The sequence below is a fragment of the Lingula anatina genome, chromosome 1, assembly GCF_051362555.1.
Source record: "Lingula anatina isolate TDL-2025a chromosome 1, LinAna3.0, whole genome shotgun sequence".
Taxonomy (NCBI): domain Eukaryota; kingdom Metazoa; phylum Brachiopoda; class Lingulata; order Lingulida; family Lingulidae; genus Lingula; species Lingula anatina.
The window spans coordinates 12,353,072-12,367,694 of NC_141767.1; the positions used below are offsets into that span (position 1 = coordinate 12,353,072).

The 14,623-nt window shown below is 33.1% G+C and overlaps 2 protein-coding genes across 3 annotated transcripts; one reads left to right on the forward strand and one right to left on the reverse strand.

Moving 5' to 3' along the window:
* Nucleotides 1–198: 198 nt before the first annotated feature.
* On the forward strand, nt 199–10,744 carry LOC106170622 (G protein-coupled receptor 143). 2 transcript variants are annotated; one of them, XM_013550585.2, is made up of 9 exons: nt 199–438; nt 2,933–3,284; nt 3,478–3,584; nt 4,029–4,117; nt 4,926–5,018; nt 6,962–7,071; nt 7,526–7,634; nt 8,173–8,296; nt 8,935–10,744. In XM_013550585.2, exons 2-9 carry the CDS (start codon nt 2,984–2,986, stop codon nt 9,115–9,117), a joined length of 1,116 nt encoding a protein of 371 aa, XP_013406039.2. In that variant the 5' UTR covers nt 199–438; nt 2,933–2,983; the 3' UTR covers nt 9,118–10,744. The 2 variants fall into 2 exon arrangements, with proteins under 2 accessions (XP_013406039.2, XP_086858065.1); XM_087001939.1 differs by lacking the exon at nt 4,926–5,018.
* LOC106170623 (coiled-coil domain-containing protein 92) lies at nt 10,533–14,316 on the reverse strand. Its single transcript, XM_013550589.2, has 4 exons — nt 14,169–14,316; nt 12,717–12,890; nt 12,119–12,166; nt 10,533–11,881 (listed from the first exon to the last, which is right to left on the reverse strand). The coding sequence occupies exons 2-4, from the start codon at nt 12,841–12,843 to the stop codon at nt 11,103–11,105; spliced, it is 954 nt and encodes a 317-aa protein (XP_013406043.2). The 5' UTR covers nt 12,844–12,890; nt 14,169–14,316; the 3' UTR covers nt 10,533–11,102.
* Nucleotides 14,317–14,623: the final 307 nt, after the last annotated feature.

Sequence of the window (14,623 nt, forward strand, 5' to 3'; positions counted from 1 at the left end):
AAGACAGGATAAAATCTTAAAGCATATCTTCAATCAGAGCTAAATTTACTTCAATTGAACAATTGAAATTGCACATGGGGATTTATTTGCTTAAAACATCGATCTGGCGTTAACAAATAACTACATTGCTTGAAAATTAGAATAGCTAGAAGGGTTGTCTTGATCATGCCCTGTCGGTGAAATTGCTAATATCAACACTCCTGACCAGAATTGTGTGTATATATTGTCAAGGGCTTATGGGTTTTGGCAAATTTTCAGCTGCGTAAAGGATCTATGCACAGTGTGAATTTACACACTATAAGACTCGCATAATAATGGAACTGACCTGACGTAAGGCGAATAAGACTGTTGCAGACTTGAATGTGGGAACTGTTTTGAGTTTTGACAGATCCGCACATGACCAAATAATTCAGCTGAAAAAGATCAAATTGAATCAAGGTAATATGCTCGACAAAAAGTGTTTTTTGTTGGACTGGAGCCACGATTGGAGACACGTTATCATAATGTCATTTACTTTTCTCAAACTATTTGATAATTAAGGTCGAATTAATTAAGAATTTAAAATATTCACAATACATGTATATATGTACTCAGTAGTAGTCTTTATAACTCAGAACTGTGAGGTTTATTTTGGTAACGTACAGTGTCAACTTGAAGGCCTCAGTTTTTTTTATCATATACAGTGGATAGACTTCTATATCTATCCATAAAAAAGTGCATAATGCACTGGTGTCTTAAATTAGCTTGATTTGTGATAAACAAATATTCATTTAAAATTTCTTACAACAATTAATGAGTGTACATTTTTTCGTTTTTGTTGTTTTGGACTTGCTTATACCTTGTTTTTTTTTTTTTTACATTTTTTGTCAAAAATGAGCACTTGCTGTGACTATTGCATACAACATTTATTTTCCTTTTTTTTTCTCATGATAATGTAAAAAATGTTCAGTTTCAAAGACAGTTTAAATGTACTGTAGATGTACAGTGTGTGGTGACATACAGTATATATTATCATTGACTATTAATCTGGTGTTAAAATTACACATTTGTCTTCATTGTTCAGCCTGGAAACAAAGATTGACTTTTGTTTTATTGAAGTTGTCTCTTCGCCTACTTATACAATACAAATTTGGCACACAGGTGACTAGATTACAGGTTAGTTGCGACTAGTTTTGGACTACTGAACAGGTCCAGACTGTTTTGCATATTGATGTAAATTTGATGACCAGGCTTTGACCTTGTTTACCACACAATGTACAGCTCTCTTATTTACCCAATGCTTACATCATTAAAACAAACACTTAGATATGCATGACAAAACACTTGAGATTCATGAAGGTGTCTGTGGTAAATGGTTAATTTTTGATAGTGTTTATTTGTTTCAATGGTTTGGTAGTACCATTATAGGTTCAGTATGCATAGTGAAGTATATTATTTATGTGATTTAAGCCACGTGTCCACATTATCAATAAATTTTGAGTACGAATTTCAAAGATCTCACCTGTCTTATAGACTTAAAAAGTATGTAAAAACATTAATATTTTATTTAATAATCTGAAATTTTGAATTTTGTGATGCAAATATGCATGAGTAGATTAGGGAGTTATTTTGCAGTAACTTGTTAGGATACCTTGTTTTGTTAAAAAATCAAATTAATAGACCTATGCTTTCTTGTTTAAACTTCTTTTGAACAAAAACTATAATGTGATACTATGATGTTTCTTTATTAAGAAATAAAATCATTAAGTTATCCCTCTTCCCCCCCCCCCCCCCCCCAATGACCCTCCTTTTAGTAGTAGACAGGAAAGTATATTTTCATATCATATATGATGCATGTTCAGCCACGTGCAGATGCTGTGGTTGTATTATGTTGAAGAGTGAGTTGGTCAGACTTGTTTGTGTCTGGTTCTCTTATCATGGTTAATGAATTACAGGCTGCGTGCACCAAGTGTGTTAGAGTGTTTGATTTTCACTTCATAATACTTGAATCAGCTGATGGAAGGGGAATTTGCGAGTCAAGGTGTGCCTTCAATTCTTTACTTTTTGTACATGAAAAGAAGAGTAGTTAATGTGAGTATCTGGTCTGAAATTGCATAACTTAAGGTGGAATTATTTAAGTGTAAACCTGAATGAAAAAAATCTTATAAATCTTTTCATGTTTTGTTAGGCGATATCATGTGAACATGTAACCAACAGTTCACCTTCTGGATATCCTGTGCTTTTTGTTCAATCAATAAATGCATTTTTGCCTCAAGAAAAAAATTTCACTTTTGGTTTCACATTCCTAAAATAATTTGTGGAATACCTTCAATACATACCATTACTTTTATAAGTCATTTATTAAGAAAATGCAGTCAGTGATTGTTCATGGTAATTTGAGAGGTCAGAAGCACTAAAGTAGAATAGGACTAGGTTCCTTTGCCTACATCGCTCCATATGGATCAACCTAAATTGCTATCAACGTAAATGGCTTAAATGTCTGTCATGCCTACCGAATCAGTTGATAGCAATGTAGTGAGACTCTCCAGGGAGATAGATCGATCCAAATAACTGTGGGAATGGTCCCTGAGTGAGTGAAGCTTTTACTTTTAGAATGTTATCTTACAATATCTAGTATTGGTTCTACATACACCCCTATATGTATGTCTATCATATCAGTATGGCCAAAAAGTAGGTTTCTCAAAACCTAGTGCACACTGATTGCATTGCTCAGCAGTTTCTGTATGGGTGCTGTAATTATTCATGGTATACAGGTATTATCACTGCATTACATGTATTTGAGGTCTGTCATGTCATGTTAGTGAATCATTGAAGGGTATTACCAAATTTTCAGTCAGTTGATCTCAGTAGAAAGTAAAAATCAAGTGAACTGAAAAATATCTGAATTCTTGTAATCCAAAATATTTGATATAGCTTTATTGGTGTTTTTCAGGAAAGAGGCTCAGGAATTAAAAGCTGCAGAGAGTTGTTCATAAACAGTGTAATGGCATCTCCAACTTTGGAATCTTTTTGTGGCTTCCTCAATGTTAGCCAAAACCAAAGTGGGATATCAGACATTCAGAAGAATGATAACATTTTCAAGGCATATAACATTGTCTGCATTATATCCTCAGTATTAAGCATAGCTGGAGCTCTTATCCAAGTATTGGGCACATCACACAGTGCAGCCCCATCACAGACTGGTCAAGCTAGAAGCAGGCGGACAGCTTTTGAGACAGTTTCAGGAAAAACACAGAAAACAATAATCAGTGCTTTAGCTGTCGCAGATGTGTTGGCTTGTTTTGGTAAGGTGTTAACAGAAAAAATCACTTTCAAGGATACAAATTCAGAAGCCATATTGATTCTAATTTCTAAATATTCATTTAAAGTTTTATATCCTTTAAATGATAAGGACTGATTGCCATTTAAACATGTTTACTTTAAAACTGATATGACATTTCTATTTTTTCTGGATTTTAAGCTTTTTGGTATTTCCAGGGATTTTGTTCAGGTCTGCACTATGGCTTGGTGACCAAGAGTTAATTACTGGACATTTGGAAGATCCTGCAGCTCATTTTGACAATGTCTTTTGTGCAGTGTGCTCTGTGAGTAAACCATTTATAAGAAGTATTTAAAAAGACTTCCCTTAAAAACTGAGCATTAAATCGAATCTGACAAAATATTGATCTAGTACAGATATTTGTAGTAGGTTTTAATGCTCTATTTGCAGAATATGCTGCTGTCTTGGGGTCAAGTATAATTTGATAAAATCTATGCAGGAAATGTAAATGAAATTGCTGAGTGTGGTATTTGTTTTTAAATATAACCATTGTTTGTACTTTAATACATAGGAGTGGCTTTGATATATGATTATCTAATTATTAATTTCAATATGTCGTGATTTAACTTGATTTGGCAGATAAAATAAGATAAACATGCATGCTTGTCTAGAATCAGAATTAGGCTATGCAACTGTTATCTGAGTTTCACCTAGTAGCCTAGGATGATGGTTAATTCTGTTAAATACCTTGTTTTTTTTTTTTTTACAGGCATGGATTCATTTCTTTTTCCTATGTACATATTTCTGGACCTTCTCATATGCCATTGATGTTTACCTTGTTGTGTGTAAAATAAATCCGTAAGTGTTATCTGTGGCATTCATAATTTATTTACCTTGAAAGTATTGACATTTTTACATAATAATAATAATAATAATAATAATAATAATAATAATAATAATAATAATAATAATAACAATAAAGATAACTTCATATTGCCAAAATAATACCTTTTTGTTTAAGATCAGATGTGGCAATGGTGACTTTTTATACACAGACACTGTAATTGTCTGTATATATTCTGAATGGTCTGTCTGTCTGTGTTGTCCCTGCAGCTGTCGCTTTTCGACACAAGACATCATCCAGTATTACTTTCGAAAATCGGCATGATCAGTTTACATTTACAGTAATTATTGCTTTTTTGCACAATTTTGGTGATGTTCTTCTTATAACTTCCAAACCATATTTTTGTTTTTGTTTATATTTGGTAAAGAGACAGGTTGCATGTACATTGGTTAGATGCTAGCAATCCTTTTATTTGAATTATTTGTTTAATGTTGTAAAATAAAGGAAATCTTTTCTTAAAGAACTAAATGTGTTTTTCTACCTAGGAGGCAGGGCCTTGTGGCATGTTATACTAATAAGAGAATAATTTATTAAACTAATAAAATATATCCTTTTTGGTGTCTGAATATTTGTCAGCTTTGCTGTCTAGTTATACTTAACTCTTCAGTCAAATGAATGATCTTACTAGAAGCTTTATAATTAAATCAGTTTTCAAAACTAAATAAGGCAAACAATAGGTATTGCTTTTGTCACCTGAATAATGTCTTATGATACTGTAAAAACAGATCTGGATTTATTGGAAAATTTATGATTATTTTACAGCAAACCATGGTTGTATCACCTTTTAAGTTGGGGGTTGTCCTTGATTCTAGCTTTTGGTGGAATATTGCCTCTCTATACCCCTTTCTTGCTCAAGTAAGTATCACTTATAAAAATGAAGGAGTAGAGGCTGGAAAATTTAACCTGTTTATGGAACAATTTTGTTATTGTGGAAAAAAGTTTTTCTGTTATTTTATTACATAATTGTTCAAATAGGTATTACATGTACAAAGTTTGGGTCATTGAATTGAGATTTTTCAATTTAATTTTTTACAAAATTCTATTGCATTTTGAATAAAAACAATTTTACATTTAAGAGTTTTTTATCGGTGAGGTTTACAACTTCATTCAAAAGGGCTTTTGATCTTTGAGCCATTATAATCAGGTGGGCATTAGCATCACACTGATAACCTTCCTGGATGCAGCATTATGAGTAATAGTTCCTTTGTTAGTACTCAGTGGTATTCGTAAGCGCATTCTTCCTGGATGGGGGGAATTTTTACTAAACTTTATGTATGGAAAAGCTGTAACCTTATCCTTGTTAATAATGGAAGCATAATCCTACAGACACTTTATTTCTCTTTCTAGTTAATTTTATAACCAGTAAGTCATAAAGCCTTAAAGAGTAATTTTTTACTACTAAAATAATTGCACTATGGTAGGAGATGAAAAAATAATATATTGGGCTTTTGATTTGAATATTTCAAAATAATAAACAAGTCTCTTTGCTCAACATCTGTGTGATACATCTTTGCTCAACATCTTTGCTCAACATCTGTGTGTTATAACATCCATGTGACATTCAGTACAAAAACAAAAAACGTACCTGAGGCAAAACCAGGAAGTAGTGCACCTTGAAATTCCATTGAATCGTAAGAAATAAGTTTTTCTGGGACATTTATACTAGTATATATATTTATGAGTGCATGAATTGAGAGGAGTCGCCGCGGCTAGTTTGCTGTCAAATTTTGTTATCATACACAAAACAACAGAATCAAATAGATGTAGGTTGAAAATGTCATTTTATTGACATTTGCACTTTGATTAATGTTCAAAGTACGAATGAAAAGTACTGAGAGTTAGATATAAATCTATGAATGACAATCATGCATGTTATATAATTTTCAAGCTTAAAGATATAATTTACATTTCAGCAAAGATGGAGGGAAAAAGGGCCCACACATGGCAATATGTTTTAGATAAATTTTATGTCCAAAATTCGGCCGAGGCTGAGAGCGAGCTGCGCAACCCCTACCCTTCAGGAAGGGGACGTAGGTTTCCTCAATGCTCTGACAGCCCACTAATAGAGTTGTCTCTCTTGGCCTTATAACTGCCATATGTGCCCTATGCTAAGGTTATGCCCAGTATGTTGACTTAAACAAAATGAGAACTGCTAACACATAGAGGCTTACCTATATGTCAAATGTTTCTAAACATAAATACCATACATATAATAATGATACATAGAATTAATAATTGTTTTGTAGTGTTAATTAATCGAAACATTAGGGAGGGACAGGGTTGGGTTTGAGAAACTTTATGAAATTCACTAAAAACTTTTCTCTCCTGAGCATGTACTGCTAGGTTAAAATTTTCTAAGGAAGTGAGAGAGAGTGTTCTTTGTTCTTGGTGAAGCTGAACTCCTTATGATTCTGATTGGCTGATCATAATGAGACTAGGTTGTACTGTCCAATCAGGTTTTGCTATACTGGTATCTGACTAGTGTCACTTGGTAGTAATTAACTTAACAGCGTGAAATACAAAGCGAAGACATCCTGTCTGTAATTAGGGAAGAAACATCTGGAGCTTATCTTAGTCTCTGGGAGTTTCCCTGGGCATCTTACATCACATTAATACCCTCATCACACATAAATCCCTTTATTGTGACCAATAAATTATATATATATATCCACTTGATATGGTCCGGATGAAAAAATTTTCCCCTTTTATTTCTCTATTTTTCAAACATAGTAAGTTGGTGAGAACAAAATATTTTGCCACAAGCGAAGGAATTAACTAAGAATTTTTCCCTTTTATAGGTGTAAATACAATGAGGGATACCTTTTACCACACTATTTAACGACATACATTCCAATATTGTTTGTCATGATCATCAACCCGGTGCTTTATTTCCTCTCAGCAAGAGCCAGTAAGTATCTGCATGTATTTCAATTCATAGACAAATTTTCTTCCTAAGACAAATCATTATTTCATATACTGGTACTGAATGTCCTTATAAATATTATGATTGCTGTGTCTGTCTGTGCCACTGCTGTCCGACAAATATGTCCTTCACCTTATAATCGCCAAAAGTAGTTTTGTTTTTTGTACTTCATATTTGATGAAAAGCTATGTTTATTAAAAAGCCTTTTGGCAAATTGGCATGATCAGATTATTTTTACAAAAATGTTGTTTATTGGAATGTTTTGTTTTTGTTAGAATGGAGCAATGGAAATTATAACATTTTCTGTTAAGTGTCTGTATATTTGCCAGATTTGCTTCTGGTTTTAATTTGGAAACACCCTATGTTTCAGTGTTTCTTTCAGTATAATTATTGTTATTGGGGGTTTCCTACAAATTTGTGGATTGGATTGTTTTTACAGTCAAAGGCTTAATAACGAGTGCCAGAGCCACATTTACAGACCTGGAGAGAAAATTCATATCCAAAATCAAGGACAGATTCACATTAGTTACAGCTGTATTTTATGTGTGGTAAGTACACATGTAGCAGTATACTTTCACCCTTTATCCACTAAGATGGTCATTTTAATTGTTTTGTACTCAGTGCCATGAAATTATGTCACCTGTGTAGTGATATATACTTGTCAGTTAATGTATTGTTAGTATAGTTGTACATGTAGCAATGCATATCCACAAACAACTAACACATCAGTAAATAAATATAATTCTAAGTGTGGTGCCATACTTTTAGTCATGGAATACATGTAGGCCTAGATTGTTTGTAAGATATTTTTCTAGCATACTCAAATATGATTTATAGTGAAAATGGCTCTTAGAAACGAGAAATTGATCAAGATTAAAAAGATTAATATGTATGTGAAAAACTCTAAATTAGATAGCATCATTGTCATCAATCTTTGCTGTATATAGCATGTTATAGCTGTGTGCAGCATCAAAAATATCTATCTGCATTCTTTTGCTGCAGAATGAGTATTCTTTGTGCTTATTTGGTGTTTAGGTTTGTTTTGTGTGACATTTTATACACCCATTTAAACTTTTTTAATTTTAGCTGGCTGCCCAATATCATAAATGGTATACTGTTGTTTATACACCATCACTTTGGTTCAGATTTATCTATAGGTGAAAGTAAGGATGGCTGGTATGGGGTATTCCTAGCTATCTGGTTTATCATGGTATGTATAAAAGATTTGTAGTAAAACTATGTATTCAAAATGAAATGACAGGGGAACACAAATAAGTCTTTATCAATTTTATCAGCAGAATGATTAACACTATCAAAAAGTTTTTATCATTACCTCTTGCACATGCTCCATTGCTATATGCTTTATGCACTGGTATCATGTTCTTGCATAACTACAAGTGATACTCTGAATCTGGAATGAACCACTTGTGCCTACATTGGGACCCATATTGCTACATGTCTATTTATTTGGCATAGACTTAAGGGTGTTTCAGATTTTACTTCCACATTTTGATGTAAATTCTGCCAATTAGTTTTAACTCTATTAGATTAAAATGAGAATTTACTGAGTTTATGGTTAGTTTCTGCATTTCCATAGGTTTTACAGATGCTTCACACCTAGATGAAAAATGTTACAATTCTCCAAGTTAAATTTATAAAGTTGTACCTGAAAATAGATTTGGCATAATATTTTCTCACTTTGAATCACATAACAATCTGGTGATACGTTTAACTCATGGGGCTGCGCCGGTCTGTCTTTCTGATTTTTTTAAAATGGAAATTATACTTATGGCATCAGTTTTATTCCAATACTGTTAATTGAAAGTTGACTTTATCTCTTCATTTCAGGCCATAGTCAATCCTCTGCAAGCCCTGCTGAACTCACTAGTATACAGGGGATGTGACGCATGTCACTGTACTAGAGCACCTGAGATAGATGCAACAACAAGATGTGAAAACAGCTTCCATTATTTCAGTGCTTCTAATGATGAAAATGCACCACTTTTACATTACTCTAGTTCCAAGCACTGATGCCCTGCTAAGCTTGATGATGGTTTCTGTTATTAAGGTGCTTCTATTGACTGAATGGAACACTAGTAGTATCAACTGCATGCTTACTCAGAGAAAATGTGGATAACTTGCCACTTCAATGATTTTGTTTATTGAGTGGACAACTATCAACTTTATTTGATCAAAGATATAATATTTCTGTGCTTCCTATGCGGGATCAACCCACCTGGGGTTATTTAGGATGGTTTGTATGCCAAGTTTCTGAAGTATAAAATAATGGGAGTTTTCAGTCTCCAAGGAGAGAATACTCGTTCATGTACCAGTCTTGCTGCCAATACAACTATTATGCTTAGATGAAGAGACTCATCTAGTTTAAAAAGCATGCTAGAAGGACAGAGTGCAGACAAAGACGAGGGGATTCTCGCTTGTGTTATATAAAGCAAATAAAGCTAAAAATATTTGCAGTTCAGTTTTTTTGAAAGTTATTGTTTAATATGTGGAAGTAAAATGGGTATTTCTGTTAGGAATAGTAGCATATCAAGCAAATATCTTATCTCTTTAAGTTTCACCTGAAAGACCTCAGTTCAGGCAAATATTGCTTTATATTTACTGGTCCGGATAGATAATGGAAAAATAGCATTAGTATCATATTACACAGTGATTGACAGTTTTGTGGTTGTGCAGGGCTTTGGATGGTAGACATCAAAACTGAAAGTGATTTTCCTTTAATTGTTTTTGTTTATACTGTCTGGGGAATTAGTTACATAGTTTTAGCTAGACATATTAAATGTGTAATTCCCTCAGGTTATTTTACTTGCCTGTTGTTGTAACAGAAGTTATACTTTTTATCATCTCTTTATTAGGTTGTATAGTAATAAATTTAACAGGAGGCAAGTTAATAGATAACTTATGAAGTGAAATTCAACAATCAACTTTAAGTATGGATCGTGATTTAAGAAGAAAATGATAGAATTGGGTATTCTTATTGTTAGTCTCTTTTTTCTGCATGTTGTATTAGTATGATGTGTTGAGGGGTTTTAGAGCAAAATGCTTTGGAGTATAATGCAGAATCATTTATGACAACTAAATTTCAAAGAAATTTTATGAATAATTAGAGGCATGTAATTACTAGGAGTTATGATAAACAAGTCTGTGATATTTTTGTATTTAACATATGTTCTCATATATATTTACAATTAGGGGTAGTTTAGATGTTACAAATGAAGTGATTTTTTTTATTTTTGATTTCTCCTTATAGTCCATTATAAGGTTAATGAAGATGTTCCAAATTTGTTTTGTCAACATAGGTTTTTTATGTTTATGAAAACAAAAACGGTCAATAAATACTATTTGCTACATACATAATAGTTTTTTCTTAATTCTGGAGATAGTATGTAACGCAAACAGTCATAAACATTGACTACTAAACACAAATATTATTTCACAATGCAATTTATTCATGTCAATTTTTAACTTGAAATTCAACAACGCAGTAATGTGAAAAAGCTACATAATTTTAAAAAGTGTATGTCTAGTACGTATATTTCATTATACTTCCATAATGTCATTTTTCATTGGCAAATGTCATGCTGTGTCATAAATAACATTATTGTAAAGTTAAGGTACCAATAAATACTACAGAAACTTGTTCTTCACCCAGAATCAATTTAAATATAGTGTTAACATTCAAAGCTACACATTACATTGCACATTACCATTCTAAAGCTATGGTGCTGTTGCAGCCACCCAACAATTAAAGATGATAACTAAACCATGTGATGCACACATCCATACACTTCACATAAATTAAGTACATCTACGTACACTAAAACATCTCCTACAACAATACATCAATAAACCAGCTAGCTTTTTTAAATTCCACAATAATAAACATAAGCTCCCAAAATTTTCTACCTACAGAATTGAAATGACTCATCTCATTTCACTCACATTAAAATAGATCATTTTATGGCCACTGAGAAAAAGAGTATTCAACTGAAGCACCTCTAGTATTCCCTCCCATTGGATTGCTCTGTCTGCCTCCACTGCTGATTATCATTCAAAGAGATTCTATCCACCGCCAGAGTTTCTACCTCTGGGGTAACATGAGTTGGGGAACCTTGGTCCTTGGCAATAACAGTCTTATTTTTCTGCCGGTGTATAAGGACAGCTTGGGTATGGTGGCGAGGTTCCTTACCACCACGTATAGGTGGCAGCACTGTTGTTGCCTGTCGTGTCAACAACAGATGCGGGTCAGAGTCTTGTGCATGCAAGAAAGGTGTAGGATCTGGCATGGGCTGAGGATGCTGTGGGGTTTGAGGCAAACGTCGACCCGAGACAGGCCGCATGCCCAGAGAGCTGCCAGATGATGAACTGAGTTTCCTGGCAATGACAGGCTGTCCATTAGCATCCACCAAGGCCTTCCTGTTTCTGTATTGAGATCTGTGGAATGATGTGGGAGTGCCCTCTCTTGGTGGAGCAGGTGAAAAACTAGAGCGCACAGGATCTTCAGAGTTTTGTCCAGCAACACCCCGTTGCTGGCGCAGTTGTTCTCTTAATAGCACCACCTCATCTGATTTTGCATTCAGTGCAGATTCTAATGTTGTTACCTTTGATTTAAATGTCTGGATTTCCACAAACTGCTTCCTTTCAAAAGCTTTGAGAGCTTGCTCCAAAGATATTATTTTAGCTTCCCTTTTGTCTATTGTCTTGTATAGTTCCTCTTCCTGTTTCTTCTTCTCAGCAATTTCTTTCTCTAAAACCTCTACTCTTTGTTTATATTCATCTGAAATAAACAGCAAGTGTTAACCTACAAATCAATTTACAATTCAAGAGAAACTTCTCAAATTTTTCTTCTTTTAAATTGTTTCCCATATGTTCAGTAAAATAAATGTTATGTTCTTCTTCTTTTATCTATTTATTTACTTTTTGCTTATTTAACTTTTTTGAGAATTTTCAATTTTCTACAAAATGAAAACTTTTCTCTATCATTAGATGGCAATATATATTTAAAATATCTTACCTTCCTGAGATGAAGAAGTCGATTGCATAGCCAACTGAAAAGTAAGATCTGAAAAGAGGGAAAAAAACAAAGGGATAAGCAAAATAATCAAACCAAGTATGAATAATTAAAGGTTTAATCTTCAGCATTGATTGAAAATGCATGTTAACCCCCATGATCACTAGATGTTTATTGATTTGGCCAACTGCTAATTCATATTGATCACATTCATAGTTAATGACTAGCAAATATATTTAAGCCACAGGCAGGCTCTGAGACTACTGCCTCCTCAACATGTTTCATAACTAAGAAAACTGTGTCTTTTTTCAAAACGAAAAGTTCAAGTCTGGTTTTATAGGTTTTCTTCTTTGACAATGGCATTTTAATAATAGTTTAGATACATCACAGAAACTATCATATCAACTTCTTTGTTATGAAATCAACTTACTAATTCAGGTAATGCATATAATAATATTGCTCCCTGGCAGAAAACATCTATCCAATTCACATCACCATATCATATATGAACAAAACATATTTTCTGGGCCTGACCCATGTTAGTAAAAAATATGTAAAATAAAAGTTAGACCAAATGCTGCCTTTAAAAATCAAGTCTTACCTGAGCACCTTTTCTGCAAAGTCTGTATTTCTTCATGCAGTCCCTTCAAAGTTGTGGCATGTTCTTGCTGCATGAACAGAACAGCACTCTCAAGGTTAGCACGCTTTGTTTCTGACAAAGTGGCCATGGTTTCTTAGTTATCTGAACTTTTCCTTGGTAAAGACAAAGTGGATCCTGAAAACAGCAGATACCAAGTAAACTGTTTAGTTTCTTACATGTATGTTCAATTTTTATCAGGTAGACTAAACCACATATCAGTCAACAATTTGACAAAACACTACTAATATTACAAAAAAAAAAAAAACGGATTGTATTCTTGTCAGAAGTTTGAAATCCCTTGCCTTGAACGCAGAATCAATGAAAAATAATACAAACCTTGTTTCAGCTTTTCTAGAGTCAGATAATTTTCTTTACCAAAAACTGTGCAATGCTTTTCCTACACATCAACCGAAGATTCACTCAAACAATGCTTATCCCATGACTTAACTTTCATTTTGAAAACCAAATGCCTCCATGTACATTATGCAAAAGGAGACATGTACACCTGTCACCTAGCATCAATATACACAGTGCCTGGTAAACTGATAACAATTCCCCAAGAGCTTTTATGTACAGGTTTACAATAACAATAATTAATCAATACTGGTAGTATGGTGCCCAAAACAAGTTTTCACAATCCTGGCTACAGCAGCTGGTCAGTAATTTTGACAGTTGGCTAAAACTAAATCAATCTATATTTCTTCTGAGTTCCAAAAATTGTAGTTATTGATCATTTAAATACACCTTAGCCAAAATGCTTCAAATTAGTTTTTCACTTATTATGTTTGGTCAGATTCAAAGGGAGGGTAGCAGGATTTGGGATTTAAAAAATTCATTACTTCCTTTTTTTCTGTATTTCCTCTACAGTTCATTCTGCAGTGTGTCACATGAAATGATTTTAAACTTTTAAAGCTTTTGGCTTTTGTGCATCTAAGTTCTTAGAAAATTTATCAGTAATACATCCAAGTAATTCATATATAATTGAATTTATTTATCTACATTTATATAGGTATGCCAAAATATTATTTGTAGTATTTTAAGGTAGGCCAAAATATTATTTGTAGTCCACAGTCTTAGAATTTAGATAATATAGATACAGTATAATCAATAAAGCACGTGTAATGTACTTGTATAGTATAATAATATATTTTAGTTGGTTAGTACAACTCCTGAATGTTATAGTAAATCTTGATGTCATGGTCTACGATATAATGTAACGATGTATTCATGAGGTGTCAATAACAGGCTTTAATTATTTCAGAAATATGTCTTGGATATAAATACTTTATATCATCGTGCATCTTGTTATGACACATGCATCCAAACACTGCAAGGGACCAAGCCCTATACTAATGTGCAAGTCTTACCGAATCTTTTAGACAATATGTAATACAAAGTGATATCTAAACTCACCACTTAATATTTTAATTATTCCCCATCTTCGACAGCAAGTACTGAATTTGCAGCAGAGAAAACTGCAATTCACACATAAAGTCGAGTGGTTTGTTTGCTGTCTCGACAACCGATGACAATAACGCACGGCATCATGGGAGTTGGTATTGTAAATATAAAAATTAACTCTGTATTTAATTTGATCCAATTTATTAAATAAAATATAATTAAAGTGTACAAATAGTAATAAAAAACAAATGTGTCTTTTAAATTGAATTTAGTTTACAAGTCGGTGTTCTCTTTCCTCAGAGATATCATTGAATAAAATGAGGCTCGTAGGGAAAATGTGTATATTTACCAATATTCATCAATATTCATATCGCAACAAAAACATTCAACATGCACATTTATTAACTGTAAATAAAAACAAACGCGATAATTCTGTATAATCTTTAGTTTCAAATTCAGTGTGCATG

What these genes read in the sequence shown, in the direction of transcription:
- LOC106170623 (XM_013550589.2), bottom strand. Translation starts at nt 12,843, where the DNA reads ATGGCCACTTTGTCAGAAACAAAGCGTGCTAACCTTGAGAGTGCTGTT. An exon ending in TTTGCAGAAAAGGTGCTCAG is followed by an intron (nt 12,167 to 12,716) that starts GTAAGACTTGAT and finishes CCCTCTTTTCAG; the next exon opens with ATCTTACTTTTCAGTTGGCT. An exon ending in GACTTCTTCATCTCAGGAAG is followed by an intron (nt 11,882 to 12,118) that starts GTAAGATATTTT and finishes TGTTTATTTCAG; the next exon opens with ATGAATATAAACAAAGAGTA.
- LOC106170622 (XM_013550585.2), top strand. Translation starts at nt 2,984, where the DNA reads ATGGCATCTCCAACTTTGGAATCTTTTTGTGGCTTCCTCAATGTTAGC. An exon ending in TTTCCTCTCAGCAAGAGCCA is followed by an intron (nt 7,072 to 7,525) that starts GTAAGTATCTGC and finishes TTGTTTTTACAG; the next exon opens with TCAAAGGCTTAATAACGAGT. An exon ending in ACAGCTGTATTTTATGTGTG is followed by an intron (nt 7,635 to 8,172) that starts GTAAGTACACAT and finishes TTTTAATTTTAG; the next exon opens with CTGGCTGCCCAATATCATAA.